General features: G+C 38.1%; 1 protein-coding gene across 1 annotated transcript; it reads right to left on the bottom strand.

Annotated features, from left to right (window-relative positions):
• Positions 1–819: 819 nt before the first annotated feature.
• Positions 820–4,820, bottom strand: LOC128792945 (tubulin alpha-3 chain-like). Its single transcript, XM_053951863.1, has 5 exons — positions 4,729–4,820; positions 3,139–3,361; positions 2,454–2,602; positions 1,438–2,118; positions 820–1,213 (listed from the first exon to the last, which is right to left on the bottom strand). The coding sequence occupies exons 1-5, from the start codon at positions 4,729–4,731 to the stop codon at positions 917–919; spliced, it is 1,353 nt and encodes a 450-aa protein (XP_053807838.1). The 5' UTR covers positions 4,732–4,820; the 3' UTR covers positions 820–916.
• Between the last annotated feature and the right edge of the window lie 15,076 nt (positions 4,821–19,896).

The raw sequence follows: 19,896 nt of genomic DNA, 5'->3' as shown, positions 1-19,896 counted from the left end.
GCTCCGGCACAGGTACCCTCGTACGAGGTTCCGTGTGCCCTTGGCGTGACTCAGTTGCTGGGTGAGCACCCCCAGGAATCCTCCGCCATGGCAGAGCAGTGCCGTACACTGGTGGAACTCTCGAGTGGGAGGAGAATCTGGAAGTGATCCATGAGGAGTGTGAGACGGAGGACTCACACCGGGAACAGTGGCTTCATAAATGGAAGACCTTGCTGACGGGTGTTTGGTCGGTGGTTTGTGTGTGGAGCAGCTTTCACTTGGGCACGGCTTGAAGCTGCTACTGCCGGCAGGAGCATGCCTAATGCATTAGGCTACTGAAACCTGGGTTCTTCTAGTCTCCCAGTGTCAAAAGCAGACTTTTTTCGTATTTAAATACAGCAATTCTTTCTTAATAACCAAGAAAAATTCACACCCAAACCATCAAACCCCCCCAAGCAAAAGCCTAGTTATTTCACAGAATATTCCCAGTTAGAAGGGACTCACAAGGATCAACTCTTAGCTAAATGGCCTATATGGGGATTGAAACCACAACCTTGGTGTTGTTAGCACCATGCTCTAACTGTCTGGGTCAGCACTTTTTGCACAAGCCAAATGTCCTATGATAGAGCTGCTTCCTTGTTTCTCTAAAGCTCTATTCATGTGACCATACTAGTAAAGATTATTAGATTTTTTTTTTTACTATGCTAATGTAGGAAGGTAAAAATTACTATGTACTTTTAAAGCACGTAACAGATCCGCTACCAAAACCTGCAATCTCAAATTGTCCTTCCTTCATGAATACACACATTAATAGAGAAGAAGAAAAAAAAAGCAGCAGTATAATATTTGGAACTTTATTTGGAAGCGTATTTGAAAACAAACAAACAGAGTTCTGCAATTTTTTTGGTAAATAGGTTTTTTCCAGGCTTTAGTTTTCTCAATATTCATCTCCTTCTTCAGCCTCTGCTTCTACTGAGTCTAGGCCAACTTCTTCATAATCTTTCTCAAGGGCAGCCAGGTCTTCCCGGGCTTCAGAAAATTCTCCTTCCTCCATCCCCTCCCCAACATACCAATGCACAAAGGCACGCTTAGTATACATGAGATCAAATTTGTGGTCAAGCCGAGCCCATGCTTCTGCGATAGCAGTTGTGTTACTCAGCATACACACAGCCCGCTGCACCTTGGCAAGATCAGCACCTGGCACCACAGTTGGAGGCTGGTAGTTAATGCCCACCTTCAAGGAAATAAATGAGAACTTTCCTTAGGAATGCCAAGGCTTAAAGACTCCTTTCTGTTAACAAAAACCACCATGATTACAAATAAATAAAAAAGCTTAGTTAATTTGGTACTTTATCAAAATATTTAACAGGGACATTACAACATTGTAGCATGACTGTCACCTCTGAAGACTACACAATTCCTGTCACTTAGATATCGAGTACTTAAAAGGCTACATACCTTGAATCCAGTTGGGCACCAATCCACAAACTGAATGGTACGTTTAGTCTTGATAGTGGCAATGGCTGCATTGACATCTTTGGGCACAACATCGCCTCTGTATAACATGCAGCAGGCCATGTACTTGCCATGGCGAGGGTCACATTTGACCATCTGGTTGGCTGGTTCAAAGCAAGCATGGGTAATTTCAGCTACAGATAACTGCTCATGATATGCTTTTTCAGCAGAGATGATAGGGGCATATGTTACCAAGGGGAAATGGATTCGTGGGTATGGAACCAGGTTAGTTTGAAATTCTGTCAGATCTACATTGAGGGCTCCATCAAAACGCAGTGAAGCTGTGATGGATGAAACAATTTGCCCAATTAATCTGTTTAAATTGGTGTAAGTAGGACGGCCAATGTCCAGGTTACGACGACATATATCATAAATGGCTTCATTATCTACCATAAAGGCACAGTCTGAATGCTCTAATGTTGTGTGGGTAGTTAGAATTGAGTTGTAGGGTTCCACTACAGCAGTGGAAACTTGTGGTGCTGGATAAATTGCAAACTCCAGTTTAGATTTCTTGCCATAGTCAACAGATAGCCTTTCCATGAGCAGTGATGCAAACCCTGAACCAGTGCCTCCTCCAAAACTATGAAAGATGAGGAAGCCTTGCAGCCCTGTGCACAGGTCAGCCTATAACGAGGTGGAAAAAAATGGGAGAAGAAAAGTTATTGATAGTTTTGGAGAAATCAGTATTAAAATAATCATTCAAAAGCATTTCTGTCATAAGTTTGCTGCTTTGACATTTCAATTACTTAAAAATCAGTGTTCTTGAAAGGTCCTGGTTTAACTGATTGAGTTTTTATTTAAAGGGGGTATGGGACACACCAGGAAATAAAAGGTTTATTTTATTTTGAAAAATTAACTATGCACAAAATTGTTAACGAAAAAACAGCAAACCATCAATATAGCTAGCTATAGAGCTGTATCAATTATTTTAAATACGAACTTGCAGCATGAATCCTTACCAGTTTGCGAATGCGGTCTAGCACCAGATCAACAATCTCTTTTCCAATGGTATAATGGCCTCTGGCATAATTATTGGCTGCATCTTCTTTCCCAGTAATGAGCTGCTCAGGATGGAATAACTGCCTATACGTGCCTGTACGTACTTCATCTACAAAAAACCCCAAAATACCACATCATAAATTTGATCTCTTCAGTTCTGCGCGTGCTGCCTAGTGACTGCACACAAAGCACACGTGTCAAAAGAGTGTAGACAGCATCTCTGACTACACACAGCTTGTCTGACTAGTCTAAGAAATTGACACAACTTCTGCTCCTTTTTTCAGGGTAAACATCAGGCACACACAAAGCAGTATTTGTACTCAAGGAACACAGAGATCACTCAGAAAACTACATTACAGGTATAGACACAATACTGGATAGCACTCAAACAAAACTCCAGACTGCAGTGCAGTGCAGCAGTCTGGAAAGATGTTCCAGATAATAAAAAAGTTCTCTTGTTTTCCGGATATTGTTACCTGTAGACCATTATTTAATTTCTTTCAAGTAACAATAACCACAAATGTCAAAAGAGCATCCAGACACGTTTTAAAATCTATAGTGTTCTAAACAAACAAAAAAAGACAGTAGGGAATCCGTAAAGGATCCTCACTTTTTCACTTAAGATCTTTAATGTTGGGTACATACCAACTACGGTTGGTTCTAGGTCTACAAACACTGCTCTCGGAACATGTTTCCCAGCTCCTGTCTCACTGAAGAAAGTGTTAAATGAATCATCTCCACGTCCCATAGTATTATCACTAGGCACTTGACCATCAGGCTGGATCCCATGTTCAAGACAATACAATTCCCAACATGCATTGCCAATCTGAACACCAGCCTGGCCAACGTGGATGGATATGCATTCACGCTGCAAAGTAAAAAGAGAATGATAATGAGACATGGAGCTACCTGCCCATGGGTTGTTTCTTCCATGATCTTTCTCTGCTGCAATATTCCCTGGTTGCCCTTAAGTGACAATTTAAGATAACAAGTTGTTGGCTGCTGGCAAGACACTACTCACCTTTGCTGACCTGCACTGACTTTGTGAATACTGGAAGATCCTAAAGACAACATAGTCCCTATGAACACATGGGTGAATACAAATTCATTATCCCTTACAATGCTGCATATATATTCCATCTTTAATATTCAGCCTAGTCTCTTTTTACTCTTCTTTTAGTTTTTGGAAGACCTCTTTATATAATATCCCCCCAATTTCCTTCACTTGTTACCACACCATATACTGGGTAACTGTTGCAAGAATCTTTCCTGCAAAGGACCATTCAGTACATTTCCCTTTATAATAAGCATACCAGTATCTAAGCCCTAGCAATTAGTACATCTTTTTTTTTCACACATATTCCTGTGTGAAATCATCTTAAGAGTCCCAATCAAATGTAATCTGCCCCCTTTAAGCCAGCTCCTTTGATTCTAAGCAATAGTGCCATGTATGTTTAATCTCCCAATACTTCAGTTGCCTTACACCTGAGATGGAAATAAGCCGCTTTTCTAGTTTACTGTTAAGAGTGTATCTAGAAAAAAGCAGAGGTGGAAAAGAAAAAGCAAGGTGTCTGGGCTGCTCTTTCTCGTTTCCTTGACAGCTTCGTCAAATTCCACAGTCTCCGCTCCACCCCCGCAGATCCGCCGCGAGACTCGCGGCGCCCACCGGGCCCCTCACCGCCGCCGGCCACACCCCCTCCTCTGATTGGCTATGCCCAGGGAACGGCTCCCGGCGCGCGCCGCCCGACCCGTTCCTCACCGCCGCCGTCCCTCGAGCACGCGCCGTGCCCTCTACGGCTTCACGCGCCAAGGCGGCCCAAAACCGGCATACAGATCAGGCCGGCGGCCACCATGCCCTGTCCCGCTATCTCCCCGCCGCCTCGATAGAGGTTTCAGTCCGTCCCTCGCCTTTTTGCGCGGGAGGTGCCTGCTCCGAACCGACTTCCTTTGCACATATCTCGTCTTGCCAGCTACAGGCCGGTTTCTATGCCTTGCCTCCCCTAAAGTTAATAAGCTTTCATACTAATTTCTCTCCTTCTCCCCAATCTTTCTGGCTTAGCGCTACCACGGGGACTTCAAGCCTGCGAGTCCTGCCGCAGCACGTGCAGTCATGAACTCCCCTGAAGTGCTGCAACAGAAGCGGTCCCAAACGCCCTTTCTCCCCCCGCAGCTACAAGGATCCCGTCTCCCAAACGCCCTTTCTCCTCCCGCAGCCGCAAGGATCCCGTCTCCCACCATGGTGCCTCGTTAAGGTGACGAACTCCGACTGCGCCACAATACGCACACCGCCGCGACCGACCAGCACCAACTGCCGACCGTTAACGGCTGCGCACCCCGGCCTCAGGTGCTGGCTCCCCATTGGCCATTACCCGCGCGGACTGGGCGCGAGGGAAGGCCTCTGATTGGCCGAGGGCGCTCTTCTGCCGGCGAGGGGGAAGACTGCCACGAGGCAGGGGCGTGACCGGGGGCGGGGCTTGAGCGCGCGCGGCCTGTCCTCTGGAGGCGGGAAACGGGCGCGGGGTGGCGGGGCCTGCAGGGACGACGGAGTGGGAGCGCAGTGCTGAGCTGGCTTCATATGTCAACGTGATCTGTACTGGTGTGGTGATATACATGTACTACTTCCTGTAGTCTCTCCTGATAGTAAAAGGATACAGATCTGCTTTCCCAAGGGAGATTTATTTGATAGAAATACAAAACTGGAGTGGTATTGTAATTACAGTGCCACTCTATGAGTAGTGAGCATACTTTCCATTCCCTGCTTTTGACTAGGCAGATTCACTTTGGCACCTCTGGAAATTGTGTCATTAACTCAAACCAGCTGAGGAAGAGGGAGGACACAGGTGTCTTTTTGCTTACATGCTCAGAATGAAATATTAGTAAGAATGTCAAATAAAGTGCCAAATAAAGAGATCTATTGCTCTTGAAATAAAAGAATACTAGGGTATTCCAAAGAAATAGGTCAAAATATAACATCTTCACCCCTTTGAACATTAGTGTTATTTACAGTTCTTGTAAGACAACAAGGAGGACGCCCTTGTTGATTTTCAGGATCCAGAAGACCAATGAGATATGGTCAGAACCTTTTTTAGAAGTTTGTTGTTTATTTTCCTGAAGAATGCAGGATGGAAAAAATATGTGAAAATTGTTCAATAATTATTTAGAGCTTAATTATTAACTAAGCATGTCTTGAATTTCTTTACTTAAAATATAAAGCAATCTTAACTATAAATAGTGTCACATCCATAGTATTGTTGCTACTTGAACAGCTGCCAGAGGAAAATTGCTTATTCCCGTTAGGCATTGTGTTGCATACTTATTTATCACTGAGCATACTTTAAGTTCTAAGTACCGCTTTTCCAAGTAGGATTACTCTTAATATATTTTGAAATGTTGGGCCAGAATTTTCTGTAGTATGGGGCACCTTGTATTTTTATGTATTGTAGGCTATATCCTCACTGTGTATCAAGTGTTCTGATTGCATTTTGATCAATGGAACTGTTTTGAAGCATGAGAGATCAGAATTTCCTGTATGGAAATCTCTGGGTTTAAATATGTTTCTGTATTTGCAAATGATAAAACTCCTGAAGAATTGTGTGAGACATTAGTGAGTAAAATTAAGTTGGTTCTGAGCTCTGGTTCAGATGAAGAATGCACAGTTTGCTTGGAATCACTGACTCTTCCTGTGATAACACACTGTGATAACGGACGTGTGTTTTGTAAAGCATGTATTTTGAAGTCCTCAGAAATGAAGAGGTTGGTTGTTCTATGGTTAAAAGTAATTGTAATAGCAATTCAAAAGCAATGAATTGCTATCACCAGGAGCTATTGTTCGTTTAAATTGTGAAGCGTGTAAACCTAGTTATCATCTGGCTTGTAAAAACTATTGGCCTGAAGTCAATCTGTGGAGGGAGTAGCTGTCAAACTGAACAGTGGTAAAGTCTGTCAGTATTTTCAAAGCTTGTTCTGTAGTTCTTACTTTTTCCCTGGGGTAAAAGTGTGCAGCATTGTATGCCTCTGTATGGCTGGCTGCCTCTTTACTGTTTGTATGTGAGGTGATGCACATCATATATATTGCTGAGCTTAAAAGAGACCAAAGCTGTGTATTGGAAGTTGACTGTTGAATTAAAATCATGTCTACACTCCTTTTTCCGAGCTGATAAACTTGGACAGTGAAATAGCTGTCTTGCTAAAGGGCCATCTTTATGTCCCTTCTCTGGGCTCTATGCAGAAAAAGCTTGTGGATGAATATACTTGGATTGCTCTTTTGAAAACCATAATATTTTTTTTTCTTGTGTGCTTCTAAGATATACTTTTCCTTTTTGTTTGCCCTTTTTAGGGCAATATAATGGCATGGTAGTCTCACCATCTGTATCCAGTGCTGCTGCATTTACGCTTGGGAGTTGTTCTGACTCCACCTCAGAATAGAGCTGCAAACGTTAGCACAAACCTGGCTGATGCTCTTTATTAGGAACAAGCAGGGAGGGACAAGTTAGTCCCTGCTTGTGCATAGTCAGTCAGCCTAAGACAGAGGTGGAAAGGGTGCTCTGTCTGGCTTCTGGATTGACATTGTTCCATTGCCAGATACACAAAATTCTGATGCAGCTATCCCACTCTCTAGAGTTTCTGATAAATTTGAGGGAAACTAGTGAAGGAAAGAGTACTTGCAGAGATCTTTTTCCAGTGCAGAGATTCTTGATGTGTTTGTAGCAGTCAGTGTCCCTACTGAACCTTCTGGTGCTTTTAACATGGAGAGAAATAAACTGGGTTATGATGTGATGGAATTATCATCATTATATACTAGTTGACTGTAAAGTCAAGTTACTTACTATGTTTTGCCAAGAAAGGACCATGGAATCTCCAGAACTACTGCCTTTGTCCAATCTCATGTTGGTCTATAAATTGCTTTCACAGTAGTGAAGTCTGAACAGAGGTGGGTGTGGGTTCTACTCTTTTGAACTATCATAAGTTTCTAAAACAGTGAGTGAATAAGCTTTCTTACCTTCAAAATGATTCCTGATTGCCAAGGAAGTTTTTGCAGCTTTTAGCCAAAACTCTGACATCTAAACATGCATCTAAATTCCAAAGTTGACTCTGACATGCATCTAAAATCCAAAGTTGGGGAATTCACTGTGATAGGTAATTCCATATGATAGGTATTTGTACTAGTACTGCATTTGATCTGGTAGTTTCTGTGGCTGAATGGTTACAATGCAATTCTCTCATAGTAAATAACATGGGAAAGTACTTTAGGTATCACCTTGTAAACAAAGGAGACCAACAAAATGCATACCCTCTCCCCAAAGCAACTTGGGTTCAAGAAGGATTCTTCCAGACAAGATAATGGTTTCGATTATTAATACAAATGAGATGTGAAACTGCAAGCACAAAACTGCTGAGTGAAAAGTTTGGCATGTCATGGTGTTACAAACTTGGAAATTGTTTTATCTTTCTAATGTTAACCTAAAAGCATTTACCAAAATTGGAAAAACTTCTTGGTAGTTAACAACTTGAGAGTTAATACTACCTTCATGTCAGTCTTCTGTTGAGACTAAATTTAGAGTTGTGCAAGTAAGTAAAAATCCTGTGCAGAAGCCACAATAAAGCTGTAAGATCTCTGTAGTAATCTATTGTCTTTGTGTATCAACTGCATTCTTATAAAAGCTTGCCAGATATGCATTCAAACTTCTTATTTTCTTCTTCTAGCTGTTCATTGTGAGACTTTTGTCATTTTCATATGCTTTTACCATAAGTTTTCACTATCTGTGTCGGCAAAGTTCAGCTGACTTTTGTGTTTTGTTTATAATTATAGTACTAAAGTGGAGAAGGAATGCAGAAAGATGTGAGCTTTTTTTTTTAATAAAAAGTCTATGAGTACTGTTAGGAGGGCGTGTTTTATTCCCAGAAAACATTTTTCAGCTTTAATAGAATTCATTTATTTTGTCTTGTCACTGGAGGATTTTGGGTTTGCTGCCAAATCAGGAATGGCTCATTCATTCACTATGTTTGGGAAACTGTTATTTCAAATTTGTTTGTGTTAAAGAATCTGTCTCTTGAGAGGATATCTTTATTGCTGCAGTAAATTAATGTATCAGACTATGACTGCCAGTCTCTCTAATTGGCTAGCGAGTCATTCCAGATTAGCAGCCCCCAGTATTCCCCCCCCATTATTCCTGTGTTTTGTGAGGTCTGCTTTGTAGCCTCTCTAAAGATGCCTTGGTTCTGTGGCCAGATTTCTATAAAAACAGAGTTACCCAGTTTTAAAGGGTTGCTCTGTTAGGCAGAAGTTTTTCAAGTCTTGTCATTTTTGCCTCACAAAGCTGTCCATTTGTACAGTGCAAACAGTCCATTATTAAATTTTCTGAGTAGTCCTATGAAAGTGCTATTGTATAAATTTTGCTTTATCTAGAATGTACTTCAGAGAAAAAGGCTTTTGGTGTTAAATTATGTCCCATTTCATGTGTCTGTTGGGGAAAAAGAGAAGATACCCCGTGTCTGGTCCTGACAAAGCATATTTCATCAGACTGCTATTATTTCTGTGCAGGCTTTGAAGAAAAAGGGTAAAAGGTCATTCTTTTGTTTGTAACTAAGAAAGATATTGTCTTTGAAAGATGGTTTATTTTTCTCATATTTTAAATAATCTTACTCTCATAGCCCACATATATCCTTGCTTTAAAATCTTGAGCTATTTATTTCAATATAAATATGCTTAAATTCACTTTTAAGGAAGGCTGGGTATTTATAAAATGTGCAGTGTTTAGGTCATGTTAATGTTCTTGCAAATAAAATATTTTGACTGTCATGTCAGAAATGAGAAAGTGTGTTATAAGAATGAAACCTTGAGGATGTTTTTACATCAATATAATAAATGTATAAAAGGTGCTTTGTAAAGGTGGTATTTATCATTCACTATAAATAACTAGATTTAATACATTTCTTTTAATGTTGTTTGGGCTTTTGCACAGCCAAATGCCCTCTCTGTAGAAATGAGCTTCAAGTAGACAGCTTGGTGGAATGGTCCCCTAGACAAGGAAATAGACTCCAGTAATGGAAAAAAGCCTGATCAGGAGTGGATATCTAGCTCAAAGGTGCATTCTTTTATGTTTTATTTAGGCTTCATTACGGTTTTGTAGAGCATACTCTATAATTGTGTAAATATACTGAACATATTATACATATGGATAACATACTTCAAGTTATTATTTAGCATGTCTAGCCAGCACAGAAGAAAATGCATACTAAAATCACACCACAAACAAACTGCAACTCCCTTGCAGCAGGGAAACAAGACAAAAGGAACACTAGTTGTAATTTGATGCTGATCATTGTTTGTTACATAGATGTGCTTTAATTAAATAAAACTTCAGGTAAAGAGCTTTGCCTTTTGTTTCAGTCTCCGAAGATAGAGCAGTTTTATAAACACTGAAACTTATTCAAATCTTTATTTACTTTTGGAAACAAAGTCTAAATAAATCCTTTCTTAAATCTTATTTAAGCAATATATATTCTGCTCTAGAGGGGAAAACTAAATGGGCATATGTTCAATACAACACTTGTCAGAAAAAACATTGCAGTATTGTTATTTTACTTTGTAGACTTGTTTCTCAAGGTCTGCTACATCATTTTTCTTTGTCTCACTTTCATTTGCTGCCAGAATTTGTATCTTTCTGCTTGTACTTTGACCTTTTCATTTTGAGATTGCTTTTCTGAAACATTAAGTTTTTAACTTTTAATCAAGAAATTGTTCTTTCAAATGCAGGTTACAAATTTGTTCCCTAAAAATCTTTTTGTGGAGACCTAAGAGCTAATTTCAGACATAATGTTCTAGAATAAATCGTGATTTTTATTCTTTTCAGCTGGTGCAGTTACTTTCATTCTCTAGTTAGTGGTTCTTTATATCATCATAGCTAAACCTTACTGAGAAAACTAGCTGTTGTGCTTGCCACAACTAGCAGCGTTCTTCTGCCTCAAATCCAATTCCTTGTTCCTTTTGTTCTCATGTCGGTTCCAAGAGAGCCTCTGGTGCCTCCTTATTCCCTGTTATACCTAGCCAAAGGTCTTGCATACCTTATTTGCCTCAGTATGTCCGGGGGAAGCCTTTCTCACTTCTTGAGTATTGCTGTGGTAGATCACTTGCCTTGGGGCTGTCCATTGCTTAAGCCTTATTCTCTGAAGTTCCAGTACTTTGTTCCTATTTTCCATATACCCTGGAGATAGGGGACTTGCAGACTTTTGACAATGTGAAGTATGTCTGGAAAACTGGTTGTGAATTCTCCTTCCCAAAGCACTCTCAATCACCCTGTAGCTGGTGACTATTAAAAATGCTGAACCTTTAGTTTCCTATGGAAATTAGAAGAAAGCCTACTCACAGAATTCAAGATTAGTTCATTTAAAAGGTATTACTGAACAGTGATTTCTCTCAATTAATGTGAACTTTATCAAAGCCATTTATACGAATGGACTCTAGCCAAGTCAAAATAACTTCCTTTCATTTCAGATAAATACTTAATTTGTTTTCCGATAAACGCTCTTATGCATGCTTTAGTAGAACTACGGAGGGATAAGTCCAGCTGCTGCCTGGTTGTTTCTCAGTTCACTTTCTTGCCACTGATAGAAAACCATTTGAAGTAAGTACAATTGATGTTATTTTTAATAAACATGCCCTTTTATGGTGTTTTAGAAAGATCTCTCAAAGAAAACGGAATTTTAAATATGCAGAGGTCAGGGTTTTAATGCATTTATTTCCCTTAATGTATTTATTTATTGTAATATTTTAATGTATTTATTTATTGTCACCCAAAATGGATTGTTAAATTCAACATTTTTATTTTCTCTTTAGAGAATCAGAGCTTGCGTTTATTCATTTGGATGGGTCAATGGCACAGAAGAAAAGAATTAAAGCAATTTGTTGTTTCCAAAGCAACCAAGCAGGGTCCTGAACTATAATGCTTTTGTCTCTGAAAGTGGGTGGAGTGGGATTAAATGTGACAGCAGCAGCTTTCCTAGTGTTTTTAATGGATCCTGTGAGTAAAGAGTTGTTCATAATGATATGACTTAATATAGATGAAGCTTCTTTGGTGTTTTTCTAAGAGGCAGAAGGAAAACCTGTCTGAGAAAGAATGACACTGATGAGTATCTGTTTAAAAGACAAATAGGACTTTTCTTCATTTGTTTCTCTAGCATCTTCTTGTTTTAACACTATATTTTTGTGCTGTCCATTTATTTACTGTAAGTGGAAAGAATGCTAGTAGTACTACTAACAGAGTGGTCTGACAGTGTCTTACAGTGTAGCATATGCTATCTGTTCATTCTTCACATCTCTCTCTCTTTCTGATACTTTTGAATGAGGTTTTCTATTTGTTTATGAACTTCAAAAGCTATAAAGTGTAATTTGAGGAACAGTACATATTTAATGTAGTACTTGTCTGCTCTAGTCTCTTCTGCTATTACTGAGAATTTATTTATAAATTAAGACATTAGTCTGTGGTTACCTTTTGTGATCATGGGATACTGGTAATACCTACATTTAGGGAGGTTTTTTCCTTTCATTAAAGCACTCAGAAATGCAAAATTATTTGTAAAGAATAAAAATGTAAATTACCTTTATTGATAGCAAAATAGTTTCCTTTGCAAAACTGGTTCATGTGTTGTGTCATTGTACCAGATTAAGGGTTTTCTATTCACTTCCTGCCTTCCCCCATTCACTCCTCTGCTGTAATTCCCAAGATTTTTGGCAGTTGGAAACTGTAACAAAATCTGCACTTGTAAGAAACAGAGTAAATTAAAACAATAGTTTAGCTTGGGACTTGGGCATCTGTCACTGCCAATCATAAAGAAAAAGTACTAGCCTGGACATCAGGTCATTGATAGTAACAGTATGAAGACAAAAGCTATTTCTTTAATAAATTAAAGAAATTAAGTATGAGTAAGAGTATGGAGAAGTTGCCATGAAAGAATTTTTTCATAAATCACAATGCATCTTCACAAATATTGTCTGTGTATGGACTGCAGTGATCCATTCAGTTGGAAAGGACCTACACTACCATAATGCCATCAAGTCTGACTGCTTTTTTTTTTTTTTTTTCAACAATTCTCTGAATACCTGTAGAAACTGCAAAATAATTTTAATCTTCTGTGAAGGTAATGAATGAGGTATAATGAATTCATTCTATTGTGGCAAGCAGTTGTAAGAAAATAAGCTAAGCATTGCTAATACCGAGTCATCTACAGTCAATAGGTGTACCTAACAATCCAGGGCCCAATATAATTGCTGCCTTTACAGACCACTGAACAGTGACTTCTCATCCTGCTGGTAGCCATCGTGGGATGGTAGCCATCCTGTGATGGTAACCATCCCAAGTGGCAGTGGTTGACTGCTTGTGTTTGATGGAGAAGCAGTGATCCCACATGATCCTTTATGATCTCACTTTTGAATAATCAGTGCCGAATGAGATTCATTCATGCACAAGCATTCCTTGAAGTGTACTAGCAGCAATAATAGGATTTAAGAAGCAGAAATATCAGTGGAGTAATGATTTTTTCAAATTCTGTAGATTTATTGTAGAACTGTAGCTTGGAAATCTGCATTCCTTCTCTGAGAGGTGTAATACCACAGTGCAAAGGAGAAATATTTATCCAACTAGATTACTTTCTCCCTCCCTCCTCTTTTTAAATTGTTTGTTTGTTTAAATGCAATCACAAATGCAGAATTCTCACCTTTAGGAAGAAATACAAACCTTTAATGTGAAAGTATCACAAGTATACAGATGTTTCTCTAAGGCTCAGGTTTTTTAATATTTTTCAAAGTAAAATACAGTATCCTTTGTACGAGATACTGCAGAAAGGTACAGAAGTATTGTAAAACACTTTCTGTGCTGGACTGATGAGAGAAGAGTGAAAGTAGTACACTTCAGTCTTTCTTGAATACAGCAAAAATAGAATGGAACATACTTCTGCATGTTTGTCTTTCCTCCAGATATCATGTTGTTCTCATACAGTGAGATTAATAATAGAACAGTTTGCCATATATATCTTGCCAGGAATGTTCATCTTGCAGTGACAAATATATAATTTGTTGCTCTTTTGCTACCATAGATTGGAGAAACAAGACCTGTTTGGCTTTTATCTTGCAGCTTGATGTCTCTGAGTGTGCACAGGCATCAGAGGTTCTTAGAATCTAAACCAAGTCATTAAGAAGAATTCTTAGACAACCTGCAGTATGTGGGTGGCATGACAAAGCAAGCCCATTGCACGAGACTTGCTTATAAGAGACAGAACATAATTACAGTTGATGTAGATTTAAGTATCAATTTTATGAGAACTAGTAGTACTGTACCCCTACATAGATAAGACATGCTGGGAACATGCAGAGCGCAGACTTGGCATTTCACAGATCCTCACATTTAATGTTACATGCGAAGCAGTAACAGCTACACTGTTTTGTGTTCAGCAAAATTTCTTGTTTACCTAACATGGTGATTATTGCACATACTAATGAAAGCACATGTGGGCTTTCTTAACAGTCCAGTTAACTGTTAAGTAACTGCCTGTGTCCAGCTGATTTAGAGTTTGCCATCAGGTACTGAGGCAGTTAGTATATGTACTGTTTGTTTCAGAATTAAAATAACATAGGATTGTTTTGATATCTCCTAAATTCCCAACAAACTCTGTTTTTAACATAGGAACCTGAAGTTCCTGCTTGTTATGAACATGTAACCAGAAGTTCTAAAAGCTGTCTTTATAGTGGGATACTTAAAGAGTAAGACATTAGGCACAGAGTAATTCATTTGCAGGCAGTATTTGTTGAAGATGATGTTGATGGTACAATATCTGCTTTGTGATATCATGTGCATAATACTGTGTTTTGAAGGGAGGTTATTTAACTTGTTCAACTTGTTGCTACTAATAGCTTGGAATCCCACTGCAGACGACCAGTGTTTTGACAGGTGTCACATGCTGGGTCAGAAGCATAATGCTGTTATTACTAAGGTGAGTTAAGAGATGATCCCAACAGTTTTCCGGTTATGAATAAATAATTATTCTCCAAGAAGCTTTACAGTATTTTAAAAATAATTGTGCCATCACAGTTTCACCAGTAAAACTAAATTGTGGAGTGACTGTTGAGGTGTGCTTTGGATTGTAAGATTTTAATATTAGAAATTAAATGTCTCTGTTGAGCTATTTGGAATGACTCAGATGGAGTAGTATAACTGTTGGTTAGCCTGGCTATTACAGTTCATTATCTTGAAGATATGTAGAATGCTTTTGTCATTGTCATAGCAGCTTGTTTAGCTGTGGAAGAGCAGCTAGCCTGCCTCATTAATATTCCATCACAAAAATACTACTTCAAAAATTGAAGCCAGGTTCTCTTCTAATAAAAGTATCAAAGAAGAGATAGATATCCTTCCAATAAATGTTTGAAACAAAAAAAGCACAGAAAAGTTAAAATACCTCATCTTTTCATCCAACTGCTTTACAACCCTTTTCTCTGTGTTTACAAAGCAATAACTAAATAATGTAACTGTAAAATAATGTACTTGGGATACTCAGCTCCCTAGCTTTTTTTTTTTTTTTTTTTTGGTACTTTGGTTCATTGTGAAGGATTCAGTAGAAGAAAATACCCTGAAAATTCAGAACAAGAAGAGGGAACTTGCAGCAGGAGCCTTTGCTACCAAAAAGCCTTCAGCAAGTGAAATAAAACAAAAATATTTAACAAAATTAAGCATAAATAACATAATTAATATTTTGGATAATACTTCTCTTCAGGCTACATGTTCCATGCTAGTTTTCAGTTTTGCTGTCTTTGTGCTCAAAATATAAATGCTTCAAATAAATTATAAAAACTAAGTTGGGAAATTTTTCCAGTGTTCATTTCTTCAGAAGGTTGCTTGCTAGTGCAATGCTTAAGAGCACAAAAAAACCCTCAAAACGAAAATGTGTATTCAGGAATTCTAACTGATGCCTTATCAAGGCTGACCTAGAACAGAGGCTAGATGGAGTTAAAGAATAAAGTGGGAATTTATTAAAAGGCCTCAATGGATCCACCTTGGGCAGCACAAGAGCCCAGCCAGGGCTACACCCAAGATGAACCAAAATGGTCACAAAATGCACAACCGCTCACAGGGTCTCTCACTTTTAGAAGTTCTGCTCCATTTGCATATTGGAGTTAATTGTCCAGTTATAGCTTTAGGTTATGAAGTCCCATCCTTCTTGTTTTTCTCTCTTCAGTCCACATTGTTTATGCTCTTGGGCCTGAAATTTGAGTGGTTGTCCTGGGTTCCAAGCTAGGAAATGAGTTGTCTAGCTACTCTGTGAAGACAGCTTACCATCCCCTAATATGAAGCTCTGAACTACACACTAAAGCAGTACAGAATCTGAAAAATATAAAAGCTAAAACCTAAGGCATCATTACCTGCAAGCATTTCACCTCATTTTAGAGGTGAAAAGGTAATAAAAGGTAAATAATGTGTCTTCTCCTTCAGACAAAACCCTCTGTAAATGAATTAGTTTCATGTTCCTATCTTAGTATTGTCTGATAAACAAACAGATAATCTGGACTGATTGTTTCAGAAAAGGTGGTCAGTGGCACTTCGTAAGAATTCTTACTTTTGCAGAATATGTCCAAAGATAGTATTTAATTCAAAATTTTAAAGTACTTTTCACTATTTCTGAATAATACACAAGTGCAGGAGGGAGTTTCTCTGATGATTACTTCCCAGGACTTTGTAAAAAGGAAGTACTTTAATTTGTGAAACAATTACTTTTAATATTTTACTTAACAGAACTCCAATGATTTTTGTAAAAGTAAAGGTTTTTTTTGATAAAATGCATGTATTGACAGCATGCTATCTAGTAATTTCAATAGACACTGTGAACAATAAGACCATGCTATATGCAAAATGGAATCTAATCCACTCATGTCAGTGAATGAGGTAGTCCTTGCAAAATAAATTAAGACAGATTATTTTATAGCTGCCAGCTTTCTAACAGTTTTCCTGTACTGCTTTTCCTCTTGTAGTGGAAAAATGACATGTTTTTCACTTCCATACATACGTCTAAATGGTATGCTGATCTGCATGCCACTGGACATATGGAGGAAGAATTTGGTAAACTACACCTGTTCATGTACCACAGAGTAAAAAACAGCACTGAATACTCAGTTGAGTATTAGCTGAATATTTATGTCTGTTCCTTTCTTTCCATTTGATTCTTGTCTTCTGATATATGTTTACCTAACATTCTGCTCCCTTCACTGTGATGCTCAGACTTTGAATTGGAGGCATAGATTGCTATATCTAAGTCCTGTTTATATTTGGGAAGTATACTCAGCAGCAGAGAAATGGAGTCTGTAAAGCCTTTCACCTCTTACGTCTGAGAATATTAACCTGCTGATTATAAGATGAATTGCAAACATAGGAAGTGGAAGAGGACTGAGAAATAAAGGGAAGATATCTACTATTTGGAGCAAGTGAGCTAATGCAAGGAGTGAGAAAGGAATTAAAAGCAAGCAAACTAACAAACTGATGCAGCTTTTGGAGAGCCTGCACCTTAGCTATGGAGAAAGGCATACTTTTAAGTCTGTTAGAGAAAGAATTACAAGGACACAAACGATGGAAGACAGCATGAACCCTAGTTATCTGATTGCCACTGGAAAGCTGAAAAAGAGCAAGAAAACAGCTAAACCTGATTGAAGTTGGGTTTTGAGTGGGGTTTTTGGAGGTTTTTTGGTGTTTTGTTGTTTTTTTGGTTTGGTTTGGTTTCTTGCATAGAGTTTATATAAAGTTAAATTTTCTTTGGGTTTTGCTGGTACAGATTTTGATATTTAGAGATAAGCTGGAAAAATAATTTGCAATTATGAAGGGGGCATTTGGCATTTTTTTTGTTATGTCCATTTTCCAAGTAAAAATTTCACAGGCAAGAGAACCATTCCTATGGCTAGTCAAGCTACATCATTACTTATGTGAACATATGCTGACATTTTGCAAAATGGCTTAGTATGATTGTGAAAGCAACTAAAAACAATTACTAGTATTTTTTTGTGTATTAGATTATTATTTCCATGTTCCAAAGCCATATATAACTTACTGAAGGTAGTACTAAGCTTTATGGTCTCTCCCAAGAAAGCCGTTAATGTGTCTGAGAGAAAAGAGGTAAAAGCTGAGCACAGAAAAGTCCTGTCTGATTTGATGGAGCTGTTCAGTAAGCAGATGGTTAAACATCCTGGTGTTCTGGCTGTTTGGATTTTTTTTTCCCTGCTTTTCATGATCTGTAAGTAGGCTTTGGCTTTTGGCATTCTCTCTCATGAAGCTTGAACAGTATCTTCTAGAAGTAAGCTTTTGGAATTATTTTTAATTCCAAAGATTGAGTTAGTAGTCTATCATTCTGACTTTGGTTGCTTGTTTGGGGATTTTTGTTCCTTTTTTTTTTTTTTTTTCTCCTTACCCTATACATAAAATAAAGATGTATATGGAAAAAGTGCTTCTTAAGCTTTTAAGAGTTGCTCTGAGTTGTCACCATTTAAGGAACACCTTAGATTATAGGCTTCACAATGGCAAATGAAGTTCCAATATTTGAGTTGCAATCTAAGCAGCGCTGTGGTTCTTCTGAATAATGATGTTTAGAGTATAGTGCTGTTTTGAGTACGTCCAGATTAGAGCAGAAAACTGCTTGATGTATCAAGTGATGCTATTGCAAGGAATAAAAAGGGATCTCTGCTTTTCTGCAAAAGCTACCTACACAGCAATTGCGAAGGAAATAGTGGGAAATAATGACATAAAGGTCATTTTATTGAAAATAAGCTGCATAGAATTTAGTATAGATGTCATACCTTTCCTGAGGCTGTGGTAAACACTTGATCACAGTATGAGTTACAGAGGCTACAATAGAATTATTTTCACAGGTTATCTTTTTTCACTAACTGTATTTGTTAATGCAAAACATGCTGGCTTTCATCTTATTCAGCATCTCTCCTTATCTTATTGTATTAACGTAACAAAACATACATGCTAAACCAAATTTTCAGGCAGGTAATAAGTATCATACTTTTATACTTTCTTGGTTCTCTCCAGCTAAGCTTAAAAAGAAGTAATGTGCCTATTCTCCAGTATGAATACAGACAAGGGGAGGAAAATTTAGATTGTTTGGCTTAAAAGGAGTATTTTACTATTTTCCATAGAGTAGTCTTTGAGTATGCAGAACTCTCCAATATTTGTTTGATAAAGTATACTTTTGTCATTACAGACTGTACAGACTGTAACCAGTAATCCCTCCTGCTTTCACACAACTTCAAATTTCTCTGTTAAAAAAAAAAAAAAACAAACAAAAAAAAAAAAACCAAAAAAAAAAAAACCACAAACAAACAAAATAAAAAAACAGCAAAACAAAAAAAACACACCACAAAAAAACCCAAAAACACAGCAAAAGAAAAACCCATACAAGAAAGGGCTAGTTACAACCTGGAGTTCAGACACTATGTTCTTTCAAGTAGCTACAAGCTACTTTGGTTTGGACCTCATCTTTCAGCATTTTTTTTCTAAATGGTGAACAACTAAGTCATAGAGCAATTAAGTAGTGAAAACAAGTTAAGATAGACCAACCCTTACACTCATATTATGTCTTCTGCTTTACCAGCAAATGATGAGAGCTTGTTGATTGTTTCTTTTATCTCTAGGCTCAAGGTTTACCACCATCACTAGATTCCAGCCAAAATCCTCCTTTACTAGGAAATAAGAAAGTAATATTTACTTACTGTTTCTGGATTCATACAAGGTACAGCTGTCAAAAAACAGTAATTTTGTTCTGTTTAGACTTTCAACTAAAGGATAGAAAACCTTAGTACAGATGATAGCCAATCTCTGTCTGTCATCAGCATGCTTTATTTTTACTGCTTTTCCATGTCTCTTGGAGTACATGTAGCCTGAGTGTAGCAAAAAAACCACTTTATTTTACTGTCTTTATACATGGAACGAGTAGTTTCCCTTACCAGGGTAGGTACGGTTACTTCAGCAGCTATGTAATCTTTCTTTGCCAAAGTATTATCACAGTTGTTTTTATGACTAAGTTCAGTGTACAAGGCTTACATTAGGGATGGTGCTTCTTTAGTCACTTGAAAGAAGGATGCCTTCTTCCCAAACTTCAAGTTACTAATGTAAACAGCTTCAGCAGGTACTTCCTCATGTGCCCTGTCCTGTATGCACAGCAAGTTAATACAGAGATTGGCCCTAAAAAGCTCCCTGGCAAATGACTAAGTACTTGTCAATAATTACAAACTAAAAGCTGGACATTTGCTAATGAGAGCTTGAGTAGCATCAGCAAAGCTTAACGGATATTTATACCTGTTGAATATTTTAGTTAGACTGCTTTGGAGCTCCTTTTCTTAATTGTTCAAGAGTTTAGGGAAGACAGAAA

Source organism: Vidua chalybeata, chromosome 10 (assembly GCF_026979565.1).
Source record: "Vidua chalybeata isolate OUT-0048 chromosome 10, bVidCha1 merged haplotype, whole genome shotgun sequence".
Taxonomy (NCBI): domain Eukaryota; kingdom Metazoa; phylum Chordata; class Aves; order Passeriformes; family Viduidae; genus Vidua; species Vidua chalybeata.
Note: the sequence above shows the minus strand (reverse complement) of the source record. Positions and strands in the feature narration are given on the sequence as shown.